At 34.9% G+C, this 19,666-nt stretch overlaps 1 protein-coding gene across 1 annotated transcript in view; it reads left to right on the forward strand.

The window, feature by feature from the left end:
- Positions 1 to 19,666, forward strand: part of LOC106137822 (GPI ethanolamine phosphate transferase 1) — a 29,210-nt gene that overhangs the window by 6,450 nt on the left and 3,094 nt on the right. The window contains exons 2-11 of the mRNA XM_060950480.1: positions 9,403 to 9,713; positions 9,921 to 10,121; positions 13,107 to 13,241; positions 13,410 to 13,865; positions 14,282 to 14,412; positions 14,680 to 14,879; positions 15,448 to 15,943; positions 16,020 to 16,192; positions 16,682 to 16,869; positions 16,973 to 17,190. Of these exons, the coding sequence (XP_060806463.1) occupies positions 9,409 to 9,713; positions 9,921 to 10,121; positions 13,107 to 13,241; positions 13,410 to 13,865; positions 14,282 to 14,412; positions 14,680 to 14,879; positions 15,448 to 15,943; positions 16,020 to 16,192; positions 16,682 to 16,869; positions 16,973 to 17,190 (2,503 nt within the window). The 5' untranslated portion in view covers positions 9,403 to 9,408. The remainder of the gene's footprint in view (positions 1 to 9,402; positions 9,714 to 9,920; positions 10,122 to 13,106; positions 13,242 to 13,409; positions 13,866 to 14,281; positions 14,413 to 14,679; positions 14,880 to 15,447; positions 15,944 to 16,019; positions 16,193 to 16,681; positions 16,870 to 16,972; positions 17,191 to 19,666) is intronic.

Raw genomic sequence — 19,666 nt, forward strand, 5'->3', positions numbered from 1 at the left:
CACTATCACTGGAACTTGATTCTTCACTTTCACAACAGCCATCATCAGAATCATCAGAATCGTCTTGCACATTAATAATAAAATCAACAACTTCATCTAGGACTCCATCATGTTTGCAATATTCGTCTTCGATTTTAATCACGTGTTTAACACAATTCTCCCATTTCTCTTTGGGATATTCAGCAAATAATCTCTCTAATATTTCTTTTTTCTGGTCCAAATTAGAGTCGATACTTTTTTGTGCTAATTGTCCTTTGATATCACCCCAGACCAACTCAATTGGGTTCAGGTCTGGGTGATATGGAGGCAAACGCAATACTTCGTGTCCGTTTCTTTTCAATACCTCGTCAATTTTGTAAATATCTTCTGTGAAATTACTTTTAATTAATTTATATAAGTCATCCTTTCTAAGTTTTTCATCAAAAGGCACGTTATGTCGTCGTAGCCATTCTTGCATAGTTGGCTTGGTAGAAGCCATAGTTGGCTTTTTCTCTTCTCGAACCGAATGATAAGCTGCGTTGTCCATTACTATGACAGAATTTTGCGGTATATTAGGCATGAGCTTTTCATTTATCCATTTACTGAAATTTGCGAAATTCATAGAATCGTGATAATCACCTGTTTTACATTTGGATTTGAATATCACAAGGGCTCCGTCTACAAATCCAATTTGACCTCCACAATGTACGATGATCAAACGGTCCCCTTTACCAATATGAGATAGAACGCCAAGTTCATCCTTTGATTGCCAACATTTTGAAACGTTATGAGACGCGTTTACATAAGTTTCGTCAAGGTATAAAATATGTCTTCCTTCTCTACGATATTTTTTAATAGTATTTAGGTATTTCCACCTCCACGATGTGATATTTGGCTGTTCGATAAGGAGTTTCCTTTTAGATCCGCATTTCTTAAATTTAAAACCTAGATCATGTAATAATATAGGTGTTAAAATTGATCTAATAATTTATTAATTCATCATAAAATTTCACAGTATTCTTTTTACAATTTATAATTAGTATCCTTAATTAAAATTAAATTTTTATTCTCTACAATTAATCTAAATAGGTATTCATTCTAAATGTAATATATAATTGTCAGTCAAAAATTCCACCCCGAATCGTACTCGGCTCAAAGGTACCCATCACACTAGCTGCGTTTCCTCTTTGGATGGCTAAGGATATCCTTTGAACCAGGTACCATCCGGAGCGGTGGTCATACCCTCTGTCACGTAAACGGCGTCCTATTTCTTTAACAAAGCTTTTCGCTTCTGGGCACCACGGGCCAGCTGTCTCGACGGCGATTGGTATAAACTCATATTGATTTAATAAAACCGAGTATTTATTTAACTTGTGAGCAGCTGCCGCTCGTGCAGCCGATCCAGCCGATCGTGTGCTACTGTTCAAGTAGGACGCCGCATACGTGCTCACACAGGTTGCATCCCACAACAAACTACGTCCTCTTCGCCAGGGCACCAGAGTAAGCCCATCCGGCCGCTTCCCGTCCGATCTAGACAAACCAGGTGGTTCCAATTGACAGGGAATGTTTGCCGACACCAATGCACTGCGTATTATATGATTAATGGTATTATGCCGTGATAAACGGCCGGCACACCTTAAACAACTGAGGGCATGATGCGCACTGGAATTTACCATCTTTCCGCAAATACATGGGTGTGGCTCACATACTGGACAGCCCAACCTCAAAGCCACAGCTATTCTAAGTGAGTCATTGTCCAGTAAAGTTCCCATCTGAGGCGACGGAACAGCGTGCAGCCATGCACCCGACTCCGGCTCAGCAGAAGCCTTCAAACGCGCCAAATCCGAATCATTCGCTAAGCTTTCTAGGTCCTTCATCAGAATCTGAATTCTTTTCTCATCCCAAAGCTTTTGTACGTGGGGCTGACATGGAATATCTGTATTCGGACACCTGCCGGACCATAATGTCATGGCTTCATTCACATGAGGCAAAATTAATCCATCACCATCAATAGAGAGTATTTTAGCTACTAGATTAACTGCCCCATGCGAGGACGCCAAGAAAGCCGGAAGGGCAACCTCCGAAAAACAACGAACTCCAAGTCCGCCATTACGTACAGGCAACGAAGCCTGGACCCACTGAATGTCATCAAGACTTACATTCAAAATATTTTCTAACGTTGAACGCACCGCATCATCAATCTGCTGAACAAAATGTGGAAACAACCATGCCGGGCTTGTCCTTGCTATATATGTTAACCGCGGCATTGCAAAACAATTGCGGAGTAGGACCAAGGCAACATGAGAGGATAGCATGTTTAGTCTGTCCCGGACAGTCATCAATAATGAGACCTTATTCTGAAGAGAAGCAGGCACCGCCTCCTTTAACAAAGGAGCACCCAAAATATTAAAATTCTCATTACTAATGACTTCTATCCCAGATAATACGTCATTAAAGCGTGAAATGGAAGCGCGTGCGTTCTCCCCACACAAAAACAATTCGCACTTACTCGGGTTGATTTTAAGGCCCAGAGGTCTAAAAGCTTCAATCAGACGCTGAAAATCAGCTGCTACTACATCAGGTGGACCACCCAAGGTTCCATCATCCAGGTACCAGATATTCAAGGGTGATTTCAGGCTGGCAACTGTCCTCTGAATTGCCAAGCTGAACATTAAAGGACCTAGAGGGTCCCCCTGTTGAGCGCCAACCTGAGACTTTATGGGAACACCATCAAAAGCTAAATTACTTGAAAATGCGTAGCACTGGTATGTAAAGGCGAAAAGTTCAGGAGTATGTTCTTGCACCTCACTTAGCATAACATCCCTTTCCAAAGTGTTGAAAGCGTTCTCTACATCGATCTTTAAAACAACATTATCAGTATTCTGATTGGACATTACGAAATATCGTGCTGCGTGTATAGCGGCCTCACAGCCTCTTGATGCTCCAAATCCAAGCTGGTGTGGTTGTAAATATTTTGCAACATTTTCTCTAACAGCGGTACATCCCAGTTTCGACACCAATCGTCTGAAGACGTTGCCCACAGCAATAGGCCTTATTCCTCCATCTTTTTTCTGAAGAGCGCAAAGAGATGCTCCATACAGATATGGACACACTTGAGGATTCAGAAGTCCTTTCAAAAGAAAATTACAAAGGTTGGTGACTGCTTCCAATAGGCGAACCCCATTATCCCCTGCTGAGGCAGACATAAGTTCCTTCAAATGATCCGAACGAAGACCATCCAAACCAGAAGCGGAACCAGTCTGAAAAGAAGACAGTGCCTCAGAAACTTGTGAAGAATCAACCGTGAGACATCTGTTAGAACGGTTCGGCTCCGAAGGCAGTCTCAATGGACGAGACGGTGTAGGATGTTTCCGTATTAAGGAATTACGTGTATGCATATCACAAGGTGCAACAGAACAATCCGACAACAAAAGACGAACCGCACCTCTAAGATTACCGTCAAATACCTTTGCCTCTATAGATCTGTTAATAGAATATAATTTTCCACGATCGTCAATGTTGAGCACTTCATCGTTAACACCATTAATATTTTCCTTCACTTTCGAGGTAAGAGAGGACCGTCCCTCACGTTTTGGTACTCTTAAGGCAGTAAAAGAGAAAGATAAAAGATTTGACCACGCGAGGATGCTATTGTCTCTTAAACAAATCTCTATTACGGAAGCCAGTTTGCCTGCGGCCAAGCATCTTGCTCCTTTAGGGATATGCTTCAATACTGGCACATTTTTTTTTAATAAAAAAAGATTATTGAGTACACTGAGATCATCAGTTGCATGTGTTTGTACTGAAGAAACAGAGTCCGGGCAAACCTGACTTGGACCGCGCCTATGCATTCGACCAATATGGACAGCTAATCCTCTAGGGATAACGTATTGGCGCGAAGTATCCGGGCAAAGAGGACATGAGCCATGATTTGACATTATTACCAGTCCATAAATTATAATAACTAAAAGATTAAAAAATAATATTTAAATATACAGATCAAATTAAAACATCAATTTATCGTCAACATTAATAAATAAAATTCATTCATTCATTCATTCATTAATAAATAAAATAAAAAAATATAAAACAAACAAACCAAATTAAACAATTAGCAAAGAATTAAATATTATTAAATTCTATGATGTCTCTTATAAAAATAAATTTAAATCAAATAAAAATAAAATCAATAAAATTCAAATAAAACAAAACATGCAATAAAATTATCTGCTACAGCGGTGGTCGATGTAACTTTCCAGCGCAAATTGCAAACCATCGTCAATTTTCTATATTCAATCAGACTCCTTCTCCAGAAGCGTCATATTAATATATATATATAAATCAGCAGCAATTGTGTTGTTAAACTTCTTCTTCACAACCGCCGAATAAAATCAAATTCTACCATATCCATAGTTATATTAATGATGGCAACATTATTCAAATGTCAAGCTCTAAATAAGAGTGTCAATTGATGTTGCTAAGACAGAAATAAATCCTCCTTGAGGGTAGATATTTAAAAATATGTTGACTTTCCAATATATCACTCCACTGCATTCCAAGTCCAACTTAACTAAATGTACTTTTCCTTACTTTGTAGATTTAGGTATATGGTTAATAACACTACCACACCTTCACTAGAAGCTGGCCGTCACATTATCACATTTTGAGGTCCGAAACCTAGAACTTTCAATTTTTTAAACAATAAGTTTCAAGAACTTCGTGTAAATTGATCTTGGTTTGATTTTGAGAAATTGTAAATTCAATAAAAAATACCGCTGAACAGTCTTAACGATCCCTTACTGTACTGCTAATTTTACGGGTAACGTTATATACAGTGTATCAGTGTAGTGTGTAATAATAGCCTTAAATATTCCCTGCCGCAGTGTAATATATTCTCTTCTCTAAGTACAGCGTTCAAAGTTTTCAGAGTAGGTATTTTTTTGAAAATTGTGTAAAACTGAGTGACTTTTCTTCTTACCACTCCTTTTGTGAAATCGTCTATTTCCACTCTTTTTCTACGAACCTGTTTTGGTTTTCTCGGTGATTTAAATCTCTCGTTGTCATTTAATGCTTTCCCTTGTTGTACAATTCTAGATACAGTCTTTTCTGATAGTCCAGTAACTTCTGCTACAGTTTTATTTAAAGGTATATCTTGTTTATATTCATCAGAATTTGGGTCGAGTTTCTTTTTTCTAAAATATTCATATACGTTAAACGCCATTTGTTTGCACTGACTATTAATTCTATGTCCGAAAATATTTCGACTCATCTTGAGAATGTAATCTCATGTATAATTTTCACAAGGCGTCCGCAACTGTCAACACGTGTGATCGCTAACCGCGTAGCGAGCGAACTGAGTTTTTACAAGAATGCGCCCGCCGCCCGCACCTCTCTCGGTCCCCTTCGTCGTCATACCCCCGCGCCCCTGTACTCCGCGGGCGAGGACTCATTTAGGCGGTTCTACTATAGTCATGTCTCTAGTCCGCCATGTTTGTATCCGGGTTTGTTTATTTAGGTATGCAGGAAAAGAACATGCATGTCAGATTTACTCTTCTCTTCATTTATTTTATCTAACTTTATACTTCAGACGTATATATGTTCTAAGATGGTGATAGACACCTTTATATAAAAATTATATTGCTATTGATGTTTTTACGTTTTCCCGTGTTTCAATTTCATCACAAACGGTCCAGCGGTTGAGCTATAATTAGAATCATAGGGTATTAATTATTTTGATTTCCAAACACTTTTAATCGGAATGGTGAGAGTTAAAATATTGTTGGACCTTAGATTATAGCCAAGATAGTTAGGATTGCCTATGTAGAATCAAATCACAGACGTATTAAACTGTATAGTTACAACTGTGATCGGAAATAAACAATATAAACTCACCCATCCATCGATAAAATATTATCCACCAAATGAACAAGTTAACATCTCTAGTCAGCAAAAATGTCATCTAGTCATATCTCTAGTCCGCCATGTTTGTATCCGGGTTTGTTTATTTAGGTATGCAGGAAAAGTACATGCATGTCAGATTTACTCTTCTCTTCATTTCTTTTACCTAACTTTATACTTCAGATGTATATATGTTCTAAGATGGTGATAGACACCTTAATTTAAAAATTATATAATAAATAATCACCTAATTTTAAAAACCCCACCGATGTCAATGACACACAAAAAGAGTTAAAAAATTTGAGCCGAAATTTACAAATAAATATCTACATAGGATCTAATTTACTTGTGAATCATTAGGCAAAAGGATGAGGTACATAAAACTTTTTGCTGTATTTAGAGGATAAATAATGATGGTTGACATTTAGTGGCAGCTTAAAAGTTCTACCTACATAATTCAAACGTGGCAGGCAAATGTCTGACGTAAAAGCTTAGGACATAATTTTAATAAACTGTTAGTCTCTTCTTATCTTCTATTAATGTTAATAAAATTTAAATACACTCACTTAGCACGAAATCTCAAACATCTGGCGCAGGAACCTCTTAAAGATTTGTAGTAAGTTCAAATAAAAAAATCGGTATACCCTATATATCAATTTATTTTTGACATTAAATTTAAGATATATTATTTTTTATTAGAATTTCAATTAAATAAATTGTATCATAATAATGTATTCTCACGTACACATTTCTATTCAAATTCTAAGTTTGGATACTTGTAAAGTTGATGTTAAAAATGTTGTCGGTAAAAATTGGGGTACCGCAAGGTTCCATTTTGGGACCTTTTCTCTTTCTGGTATATGTCAACGACCTGCCTTGCATGATTGAGAAACAGACTGGCATCGTGTTGTTTGCAGATGATACGTCACTAATTTTTAAAATGAACCGCCGTAGCGAAATATGTGATGGTGTGAATAGCACTTTAGCCGCCATTTCTAACTGGTTTACAATCAACAACTTACTGTTAAATGCAAATAAGACCCAATGCATTAAGTTTACACTTCCCAATGTGCGGCAGGCAAATGTAGATATTAGTATAAGTAATAAAAGATTAGATTTTGTTGATAGTACTACTTTCTTAGGAATAACATTAGATTCAAATTTGAAACGGAATATTCACATTTTAAAACTTTCTAAAAGGCTTAGTTCTGCAGCCTACGCTATTCGTCGTATTAGGCATTTGACAGATGTGGCAACTGCTAAGTTTAGTTATTTTCATAGTTTAATGTCTTATGGTCTACTGCTTTGGGGAGCAGCAGCAGACATACAAACTATTTTCATTCTACAAAAAAGGGCAATTCGAGCTATCTACGGCTTAAAACAAAGAGATTCACTTAGAAATTTTTTCAAACCCTTAATATTTTAATATTGCCCTCACAATGCCTTTTCACAATTTCTTTTTTGTGATAGTGCCGTGTGGTTCCCGGCACTATTACAAAAAAGAATAGGACCACTCCATCTCTTTCCCATGGATGTCGTAAAAGGTGACTAAGGGATAGGCTTATAAACTTAGGATTCCTCTTTTAGGCGATGGGCTAGCAACCTGTCACTATTTGAATCTCGGTTCTATCATTAAGCCAAATAGCTGAACGTGGCCATTCAGTCTTTTCAAGACTGTTGGCTCTGTCTACCCCGCAAGGGATATAGACGTGATCATATGTATGTATGTATGTATGCCCTCACAATACATTTTCGATAACATTATGCATGTTAGGAAAAACTTTGTCGCTTTCAAAAAGTAGGTGAATGTACTAGTAGATCACTGCGGAACAATTACAAGTTGTCGATCCCAGCGCATCGGCTGGCTAAGGTAGGGAAATCATTTCTGATTAATTGTATAAGATTTTATAATAAATTACCAAAAAGTGGTCTTGAAATGAATGATAGAAAATTCAAAAAGTACATTAAAGATGAGCTTTGTAGGAAAGCCTATTACAGCACGGAGGATTATATTAATGATAAACATGTGTGGCCCGAGCTTGACATAATGGCCTCTTAAATGCTTGTGCATTTATGACATGGTGTTGACATAATTTGTACAGTGTGTACATATTTTATTTTATCTTTATTTATTTGACGAAATATCGAATTCGTATTGAAATAACTAGTTCTACATTCATTCATGTTTTTTAATGTAGACAATGTGTATTTGTCCATGATTTAGATTTAAGAGATCTATATTTGTACATTGACGTCCGACGTCCGACGTCCTATCCTATCCTATTCTATCCTATTCTATCCTATTCTATCCTATTCTATCCTATTCTATCCTATTCTATCCTATTCTATCCTATTCTATCCTATTCTATCCTATTCTATCCTATTCTATCCTATTCTATCCTATTCTATCCTATTCTATCCTATTCTATCCTATTCTATCCTATTCTATCCTATTCTATCCTATTCTATCCTATTCTATCCTATTCTATCCTATTCTATCCTATTCTATCCTATTCTATCCTATTCTATCCTATTCTATCCTATTCTATCCTATTCTATCCTATTCTATCCTATTCTATCCTATTCTATCCTATTCTATCCTATTCTATCCTATTCTATCCTATTCTATCCTATTCTATCCTATTCTATCCTATTCTATCCTATTCTATCCTATTCTATCCTATTCTATCCTATTCTATCCTATTCTATCCTATTCTATCCTATTCTATCCTATTCTATCCTATTCTATCCTATTCTATCCTATTCTATCCTATTCTATCCTATTCTATCCTATTCTATCCTATTCTATCCTATTCTATCCTATTCTATCCTATTCTATCCTATTCTATCCTATTCTATCCTATTCTATCCTATTCTATCCTATTCTATCCTATTCTATCCTATTCTATCCTATTCTATCCTATTCTATCCTATATCCTTCTATGTAAAGATTTTTAATTAAAATAGGTACACCCGCCATCCTGACGTCAGGACCGCGGGTGTACCTCTAGTTAGCATCTGAGGTAAGTAAACTGTGTATGTAGATTTGGTACCTCTTGTGTACCTGCAGAAACAAATATTAAATATTAAGGGTACTGAGAAAATAAAATTTTTTTTTTCTTTGACGTCGTTTTTATTTTATAAAAATAACTACAGTATAAATACACCCGCGATTCTGACACACATAAATTATTTGGTCTCTTTCAAGTGTCTATTAATTTGGGAAACAAGTGCGGATTAGATTTAACAAGTGTAGTATTAGTTATAATTAATAAGTGATATCTTTTATCCAATCTTGAAATTAAATGTATTCTATTCTATTCTACGTGAGAAGTCACGGTCACGATGAAGTCACGGGTGAAGTCTAGTTAGTAAATAAGTATGCAGATAAAAGCTATTAGGTACAATATTATAGTTCGTGTTTGAGATTTCGTTAAGACATCTAAAGGACATAACCAAAAATAATTAATTAACCTACTGTTAACTGATAGTTTACCTAACGATTTTATTGTTATATTTTTTAAGTATAATATGGATGAAGAAGCAGACGTGTTTGAACCGGAAAAGAAATCAATAGAGCTTTGCAAATGCTTAATAGACGGTCCATCTTCAGAAGAAATTGTCATACCAGCCCGAAAACAGAAAATTTTAACTGCTGCAGCTAGGACTGAAAGCTACTTACGTGAACGTCGCATACCCGAGTTGATACGGTTTATCTTTACGAAAGTTGTCACCGATGCTCCAAACAGGCCAATGGTTTACTTAGAGAAACTTCTTGATGATTGCATGTTTTTTCGTGCGGGCATTGGATTGCCTCCTGTTATATACGAAAACAGGTACCTAAATCTTGTATTTACTTTCTATTTGCACTGGCTATACTGTGTGTCGTTTTAAAACTTTTGCGGGAATTTTAAATTCAGGGTGTATGTTGTATCGTGATGTTGTCTAACGTACGTTACGTTAGACAACATCACGATGAAAATGTACTTCATAATTTTCTTTATTTTTCAATCGTTTTCTAATTTAACCCAAATTCTCGACAGACATTTGCAAGCAGTTATAAAAAGTTTTGATCCCGGTCAGCGTGGTTGGTTGAGCTGTGGTCAAGTTCGTCGAGCATTTACGACATTAGGTTTATCGCCACCAGCGTTTCTTCAGGAAAGAATGCCTTGTGATGTCGTTTTTAATCTTTTACGAAACACTCAAGAAGCCGAATTATTCAATCTTTTGTCTGCGGGTATGAATCTAGAAGAACGCAGTATTGATTCTTAATATTATTAATATTTCAATACTCTCTTAATTATTAAAGATTAAAGACTTTGTTAGTATGTATTGTATGTCGAAAATTTTTACATATCTATCATTAAGATCTATCAAGTAAACGAATAGATCCAATAATTGATAAAGAAAAATTACATTGATTTTTATTGATAAACTAGCCGATGCCCTTTGCCTTCGTTCGCGTGGCTGAACAATTTTTTGATAAGTCGAATTATTGGAGATTGAAAAAAGTTCTATATTTCCTTCGGGTGTCAATGTAGATGTCAGTCAAATGAAATTGATCGATGTCTGTTGATATTAAAAAAAAAACTCTAAAGAACATCCTCCATCCATGAAGTGCCCTATGCATTTACTTTGCCTGCATAAACAAACCCGGATACAAACATGGCGGACTAGAAATGTTCACTTGTTCGTTTAGTCGATAATATTTTATCAATGGATGAGTTAAAAATTTTTATTTACGATCACAGTTATAACAAAGTTTAATACGTCTGTGATTTGGTTCTACATCAGGAATCCTAACTATCGTGGCTATAATCTAAGGTCTAACAATATTATAAAATATTTAGACCTTAGATTATATGCCTGCATGGCCATCACCTATGTCATTCTGATGGAAATCAAATATGAATTACTATGATTCAGATTATAGCTAACCGCGGGACCGTTTGCGATGAAATTTGGTGTGGCTGTAGTTAAACAAACAGCCGAATGTGGCCTATCAGTCCTTTCAAGACTATTGGTTCTGTCTACCTCGCAAGGGATATAGACGTGATTATAGTTATGTATGTAGTTAAATACCAGAGTTCAAATTAAGTTTACTTTTTATCTCAATAAATCAATCCCCCATAGGGTTGCACTTAGTAATGTACCGTGCTCGGTAGTGATGTACATTGCCAGGGACTGGTAATTTTGCTGGAATTGCTGCCGGCAACGTTCCCAAAATAGGATTTTACTGGGAATATTGATTAATTATTCTACTAATTTAAGTCAAATACATTATATTCACATATTTTTATGTGCGCCTTGATACTGAATTTATAAATAATTCATTATGTGTAATAAGTCCGACAATCATAATGTGCCCAAAATATTTGTCGAATGACTCGAACATTCACGTTTAAAGGGTTAAGAGATACATGATATCAATAACTAAAAGATAAATAATAGCAATTGTTCGTGTCTTTAAATCTTCGAGATTTCGTTTTAACGAAATTATATAAACTTCGATTGCTCTGTTGTGGGAGTGATGATTCGGGCTCGACCGCCAGCAAAGGGAAGATCTTCCGCCAGGCAAGGTGTAATGCTTGGAGAACCGCGGCACACATGGATACGTTTTGTTTCTGGCCAGATATTTTCTATGCCAATAATTTATAGCCATTCCCTTCGCCAAGATTTGTTCTTTGGTAAACTAAATAATAATAATATCGATAAGATACTATGTTCGATTATGATCGACCCTAGCACTCGGGTGCTAGTGTTAAACATCATCGAACATAGCATCTTATGGATATATTAGGGTCTAAGTTATGTTAAAGTATTTTTTCTCGTTTTGATTTACAAAAGAGCAATCAACTTTACGACAAATTTTTGGCAATCGCTTATCATAAAGTTTATATAATTTAGTCAAAACCAAATCTCGAAGATTCAAAAGAACATAAATACTTCAACGAAGACACGAACAATTACCTCTTCGTTGTAATTTATCTCTTACTTATTGATATCATTTATCTCTTAACCCGTCAACCGACAAACATTTTGTGCACATTATTATTATTTTCGGACTTATTATTCAAAATGAATTATTTATAATTTCATTATCAAGGCTCACATAAACATATAGGAATACAATATATTTGACTTAAATTAATAGAATTTAATCAATATTCCCAGTAAAATCCTATTTTGGGAATGTTCCAGGTAGCGATTCCAGCAAAATTTTCAGTCCCTGACAATGTACCTACATCACCACCGGGCACGGTACATCACTAATTGCAGCCCTTTGGGGGATTGATATATTTACATAAACCTTTATTTGAACTCGGGTATTTAACTACATCCACACCAAATTTCATCAGAAACGGTCCAACGGTTTAGCTATAATAATATGAATCATAGGGTATTAATTATATTTGATTTCCAAACACTGTATCAGAATGACATAGGTGATAGATAAAATATTGTTAGACCGTTGCCGGGTGGTTCCCGGCACCAATACAAAAAAGAATAGGACCACTCCATCTCTTTCCCATGAATGTCGTAAAAGGCGACTAAGGGATAGGCTTACAAACTTGGGATTCTTTTTTAGGCGATGGGCCAGCAACCTATCACTAGTTGAATCTCAATTTCTATCTTTAAGCCAAATAGCTAACCGTGGCCATTCAGTCTTTTTAAGTCTGTTGGCTCTGTCTACCCCGCAAGGGATATAGACCTGACCATATGTATGTATGTATTGTTGGACCCTAGTTTATAGCCAAAATAGTTAAGATTAAGATTCCCGATGTAGAACGAAATCACAGACTAAACTTTATATTTACAACTGTTATCGGAAATGAACAATCTTAACTCACGCATCCAACGATAAAATATTATCGACTAAATAAACAAGTGAACATCTCTAGTCCGCCATGTTGATATCCCGGTTTGTTTATTTAGGTATGAAGGAAAAGTACATGCATAGGGCACTTCCATAGGATAGTTCTTCAGAGTATTGAGTACCTATTGAATTAATTCATATTTTCTTGTAATTATATTAAAATAATTGTTTATTAATTTATTTCCCAGGAAGAATGCCTATGCTATTTTTTTCTCCTTCCAGTAGAAGAACCATCCAAATATCATCATCATTCATTACTATTTATATGTGTTGACCACGAATTGAAAACGATGTTCGTGGTTGGAATCTGCATTCACCTAGTATTTCTGTTTTCTATATTTGATATATATTTTAAATCTCCCATTGTAAAAAACGTAGTACCATACACACCACTTCATAATGCTGTGGCCGATAGACTTGTCCTATTTATGGTCGATGGCTTACGAGCGGAGTCATTCCTGAACTACACGACTATGCCTTTTCTAAGGTAGCTTAACATTCATTTTTTTTTAATTTCTCTCTTCATAGTCTTAATTTTCCAATTGCAGTACTTAGCTAATGGTTTCAGAGCAGTGAACTTTATGTTATTGAGTTTATGCTTAACGTTTTTTGACTTCATGTACATTTTACTAATACAAGCATATGTCTTTTTCAGATCTATTGCAAATTCTCATGGGAGATGGGGTATATCACACACCCGTATGCCTACAGAGTCCCGCCCAGGTCATGTGGCTGTAATAGCAGGGTTCTATGAAGATCCTTCTGCTATAGTCAAAGGATGGAAGGAGAACCCGGTTGATTTTGATTCAGTTTTCAATCAATCATTATATACTTGGTGCTGGGGTACTTATGACATCATTGAAATTTTTACAAAAGGAGCTGTTACAAATCATATTTTTTCCAAGAAAATGGATCCTTATGATCAAACATTTAGTAGTGATAAAAATACAACACATTTAGATGCTTGGGTATTTGACAATGTGGAAAATTTCTTTCAAAATGCTAAAAATGATCATCATTTGTATGAAAAATTAAAACAAAGAAAGATTATTTTCTTTTTGCATTTATTGGGAACAGATACTTCTGGACACACACATAAACCTAAATCACCGTAAGTTTTTTAAAATATATTCTGACTACTTTTTGTATGCACCATGGGTAATTTCCTACAACATAAGCTTGGAGGCTATTATTTATCATCATATATCTTATTTATTATCTCAATATAAAAAAGAATAGGACCACTACATCTCATTTCCCATGGAAGTCATAAGAGGCGACTAAAGGCTAGACTTATAAACTTCTTATTTCAGGTGATAGGCTAGCAACCTGTCACTATTTGAATCTCAATTCTTACATACAGCCAAACAGCTGAACTTGGCCTATTCAAGACTGTTGGCTCTGTCTACCCTCAAGGGACATAGACGTGACTATATGAATGAATATTTATCAGATAGGTCTCAAATAATTATTTCGTAATAAATATTCATTTCGAAATAATGATTTCATATTATAAATTTTTTACAGAAACTTTTTGTCTACTGTGAAATTTGTTGATGATGGTATTAGCAGAATAGAAAAAATAATACGTGAATTCTACAATAATGACAACAAAACAACATTCCTAATGACTTCAGATCATGGCATGACAGACTGGGGTAAGTTTGCCAATTATTATTATTAAGATTATAATTTTTCGTTGTTGTAATGCTGTGAGGTTCCCTGCACTTCTGAATATCCCCATCTCTTTTCCATCAATGTTAGGCCAATCAGCTTGTAATTCTTCTTTTCACAATTTGAATCTTAATTTCATCATTAAGCCATACAGATGAAAGTGCCCTTCCAGTAGTTGTGAGACTGTTAGCTCTGTCTACCCCGTAAGAGAAAGATGTAATGATATTGTAGTAATCATGTTGTATTTCTAGGTTCTCATGGAGCTGGGCTTGAGCATGAAACGCAGACACCTTATGTTCTATGGGGTGCTGGGGTGAAGCAAACCAAACAAGTACAAATTGATCCACAAACTAATCAAATGTCCTTTGAGCACAGATTAGACATAAACCAGGCTGATCTTTCTCCACTGATGGCAACAATTTTATCAATTCCAGTTCCTGTAAATTCTGTGGTAATAAATAATAGATTTTTTAATAATGCAATAAATTTGACGGATTCCTGTTTAAATACAGTAAGAAATAGAAGATTCCAATAAAATGTTTATACTTCCAAGTCAATGACAAGTTTACACAAATGTAATTATTTAAGATTATTAAGGGCTTATGAAGTTGGGTTCTTGTTTTAGCTCATGGGTCTGTCCACTATATTTGAATCCCACTTCCATCATTAAACCATCAAGCTAAATTGACTATTGGCTCTACCATACCAAACATATAAAATGGCAAGTTTTTCTCTGTGTGTGTGTGTATGTATTGGTTTTGAAAAAGGGTTGGTTTGACAATGTACCCCACATTGGGATGGGAAATTGATAATCAACATGTTACTGCAACTGATATTTTTACCAATGAATAAAGCTGTCATGCACCCTGTATTTCCGTCGTTGAATACGATTGATAAATTAAATTTGTTTTCAAATAATTTTTAAAATTTTTCAATAACTTTCAAATAATATGCAAAATCTAATTGGGAACAAGCAATATCTTGTCATAATTTATCAGATTTTTTCCTTTTCTTTTCAGGGACAGATTCCTGTAGATTTATTGAATCTAACATTAAGTGATAAGGCCAAAGCAGTGTACAGTAATGGTAGGCAATTAGCATCACAGTATAACACCAAGAGATTGGATGTTGAAAAAAATATATTGCCTATTTTTCACAAGCCTTTTGAACCATTTAGTGGGCAGAAATATCAAGAAATTATTGAATTCACTGAGAAAATGCTTGTTGATGGGATAAAAGATAATGAACAATATGAAAAACTTATTCTTTTTAGCAAAGAAATAATGAACTTAAGTATGGCAGGGCTGAATTATTATCATAATTATTACCAGAAACCATTACTTGTTCTAGTCACTTTATCATTTGTAGGATGGATAGTTTGTTTATTAAAATTTCTACTAATTCAAAATATAAATACACAGACTGAAACATCAAATTTACACAAGTATGGAGTTATAACAGTTAACAAACCAGTTATTTTATTATTATTTATGACAATGTCGTATTTAATTTATGGTAATTTCTTTATATTATTTTGTTATATAAATTAAAAAGTTTTCACATAAGATAACTGTTGGTAATTTAATTTCAGTACAGAATTTACCAGTGCAGTATTATCTGTATGTCTACATGCCAGTATTATTATGGATTTATGCTTTATCACCTTTGGATGTTTGGTCAAAGTTATTTAAAGATTTTGTTAAAAGAAGACTGTGTGGAAAAGTAGCGGAGATAGTGTGCTATGTCTTGGGTTCTTTGGCATTGGTAAGTGTAGTTTTTGTATATTTTATCAAAAAGACACAATAGAATCAATTCTTTAGTTTATCCCACTAGCACAGAAAGGAGATTGGGGAACACCCAAGTAAGTCTCTGCCTTCCCTTCCAGGAAAGGCATGACTTCATGTATGAATGTAGATCCATATCCATATGTAGGGAGATGTAAGGAATACTCGCAATCGTCGAACATGCATGAAAAGAGTAATGAGTGTGAAAGAAGTGGGAGAGGTCTGTAAGGATCGTAGCAAATGGAAATCCATGGTCTCTGCCTACCCCAAAGGGCAAACGGGCGTGATACATACATACCATGTATATAGCTCCAAGTGTTAAATAAACAAAAATATTAATGTTATATTTAAGTTAATTCTTAACGCAAGTCAAGCAAGACCTTATGTCCAATTGAAACGCAGCACAAGAAATATAGTGTTAGTTTTGTTAATATGGTATAAAATTTGTTATTATAACATTTCTTTTTAGGGTATGTCATTTACGCATCGATGGATGCTGAGTATTCCTCTACTGGGCATGGGACTGTGGCCATTTTTTTTGTCGACGAGATCAAAATTTACAAAATCGATGCGCTATATGTGGCCTGTCGGTTGTATTTTACTTAGCATTTTTTCTTTTACACCAGTTGTAGGTAAAAGTACCTATATAGAATTAGTGTAAGCATATAATTTTTTTTTGTACCAATTATGTTTACACATCGCACATACTCGTACATTGCAATTAATCACTTTAGAAATATTTTCTAATTATTGTTTTTAGGATCATTGCTGGAGTTATATGGTTGATAATACTGTTAATGTATATCTATAAGATTATTTTACCAGTCCATGGTACATATAAAAGAGATTTAATTCTAACTGTGGTACAATTAGTATTGCTGATACTAGCTTTACAAAACATTTATGTACAATCAATAAGGTTTGATAGAGGCTCTCCAGTGTCCTACACATATCAGACATTAGCTTGGGTAATTTCAGGTAAGTTAATTAAAAAAATACCTATGTAGGTACTACAGGTGAAAAATTATTATATACATAATCTTTTCGACATTGTAGGCTCCTCTATACCTACGTTAAAGCAAAAATACGTGATGAATGTGAAAGTGAGTTTCTAAATTAAATATAAATATATATAGGCATATAGGGGCGCCCACGGTCACTACGCATTAATGATTTTTCACAGACTAGCCTTGCCCGCAACTTCGTCCGCGTGGAATAGTTATTTTGGGCATTATTGAAGCCCTCAAGAATGAATAATTGTTCCCGTTTTCACAAATTTTTTTCTTTCTTCGCTACTTATAGTTGCAGCGTGATTTTATTTAGCCTAAAGCCTTCCTCGATAAATGGTCTATTCAACGCAAAAAGAATTTTTCAATTCGAACCAGGAGTTCCTGAGATTAGCGCGTTCAAACAAACAAACAAAGGTATACTTAGTACCTTATTTTGATCTATCTCGTAGAGTTCAGCCAGCGTTTGTAAGCGCAAAAAATATGTTTATCTACGACTTCATATTAGAAATCTTATCATTATCAGTATAAATATACATATAAACCTTCCTCCTGAATCTATATCTTAAAAAACGCATCAAAATCCGTTATGTAGATTTAAAGATATAAGCATACATACAGACACACATCCAGCTGCGGGAAGCGACTGTTTTATACTATGTGGTGATGATGATAAATTTAAATTAAGGATTTTAACTATGTTACCAAGCTGAAAATTAAAAAAACGGAGGTTCTCAGTTGACCTGTATATATCTACTATATGTTTATCTACTTGCTTTATGATGTGATACTTATATACTCGTAAGTTAATTTTCTCAACAAATACCAAGCTTAACAATAAATTCTAAGATAAGCCAAAATAATTGTGGTAAAATTGCAAAAAATTACGATAATCACAAAACTATTTGGACTTTTAAAATTTAAAAACATAAAAATGACTTGAGAACTTCTTCCTTTTTGGATGTCGGTTATAAATATGTGAGTTTAATTTTATTATTGCGTGTTTGATAATACTATAAATATTAAGAAATATCGATAAAATTTTGTTTTTCTTAGTTAAGTGACTGTCGACGCGAACAAGTATTGAAAGATGATCTATTGGGAGTAATTTGTGTTTCACATAAAGCTACAGCTTATAGCTTATGTATAGATCAAAACCTAATTAGCAACCTGTCACTTATTTCAATTCTATCATTAAGCCATACAGCTGAACGTGGCCTTTCTATCTTCAAGGCTGTTGGCTCTGTCTACCCCGCAAGGGATATAGACGTGACTATGTGAGAGACTGGCTAAAATACTAGGAGGATCTGTATTACAGATACCCAGCTGATTTGTGAGTGAATAAGTTAGTCAGTGTACCTCTCTTTTTTGTTTAGAATCTTGTTCTTTTTTCTTTTTCGCATCCGTGGGAATTTCCAGAAAATAATTCATGTGTGTCAGAATGGCGGGTGTACCTCACGGATTTTAATATCTGTTTTGGATTAAAAACGTACCTGATGTGTACCTCAGTGTACCTCTCCTAAAAATCTGTGTACCTCCTTCTATGTAAAGATTTTAAATAAAATAGGTACACCCGCCATCCTGACGTCAGGACCGCGGGTGTACTTCTAGTTAGCATATGTAGGTAAGTAAACTGTATATGTAGATTTGGTACCTCTTGTGTACCTGCAGAAACAAATATTAATTAAATAAAAAATATTAAGGATGCTGAGAAAATGAAAAAAAAAAAGTTTTTTGTCTTTGACGTAGTTTTTATTTTATAAAAATAACTACAGTATAAGTAACTAAAAATAAATTAATTGTACCAGGTGTCATTAATTTAATTTATTTTAAGTTATTAATACTGTAGTTATTTTTATGTAATAAAAACCGGCCAAGTGTGAGTCGGACTCTAGACAGACAGTGGAGGCTTAGTAATAGGGTCCCGTTTTACCCTTTGGGTACGTAACCCTAAAAATGACGTCATAGAAAAAATTTTTTTTTTCATTTTCTCAGCACCCTTAATATTTTTTATTTAATTAATATTTGCTTCGGCAGGTACACAAGAGGTACCAAATCTACATATATAGTTTACTTACCTACATATGCTAACTAGAAGTACACCCGCGGTCCTGACGTCAGGATGGCGGGTGTACCTATTTTATTTAAAATCTTTACATAGAAGGAGGTACACAGATTTTTAGGAGAGGTACACTTTTAATCCAAAACAGATATTAAAATCCGTGAGGTACACCCGCCATTCTGACACACATTAATTGATGTGTGTCAGAATGGCGGGTGTACCTCACGGATTTTAATATCTGTTTTGGATTAAAAACGTACCTGATGTGTACCTCAGTGTACCTCTCCTAAAAATCTGTGTACCTCCTTCTATGTAAAGATTTTAAATAAAATAGGTACACCCGCCATCCTGACGTCAGGACCGCGGGTGTACTTCTAGTTAGCAT

The sequence above is a fragment of the Amyelois transitella genome, chromosome 3 (genome assembly GCF_032362555.1).
Source record: "Amyelois transitella isolate CPQ chromosome 3, ilAmyTran1.1, whole genome shotgun sequence".
Classification (NCBI taxonomy): domain Eukaryota; kingdom Metazoa; phylum Arthropoda; class Insecta; order Lepidoptera; family Pyralidae; genus Amyelois; species Amyelois transitella.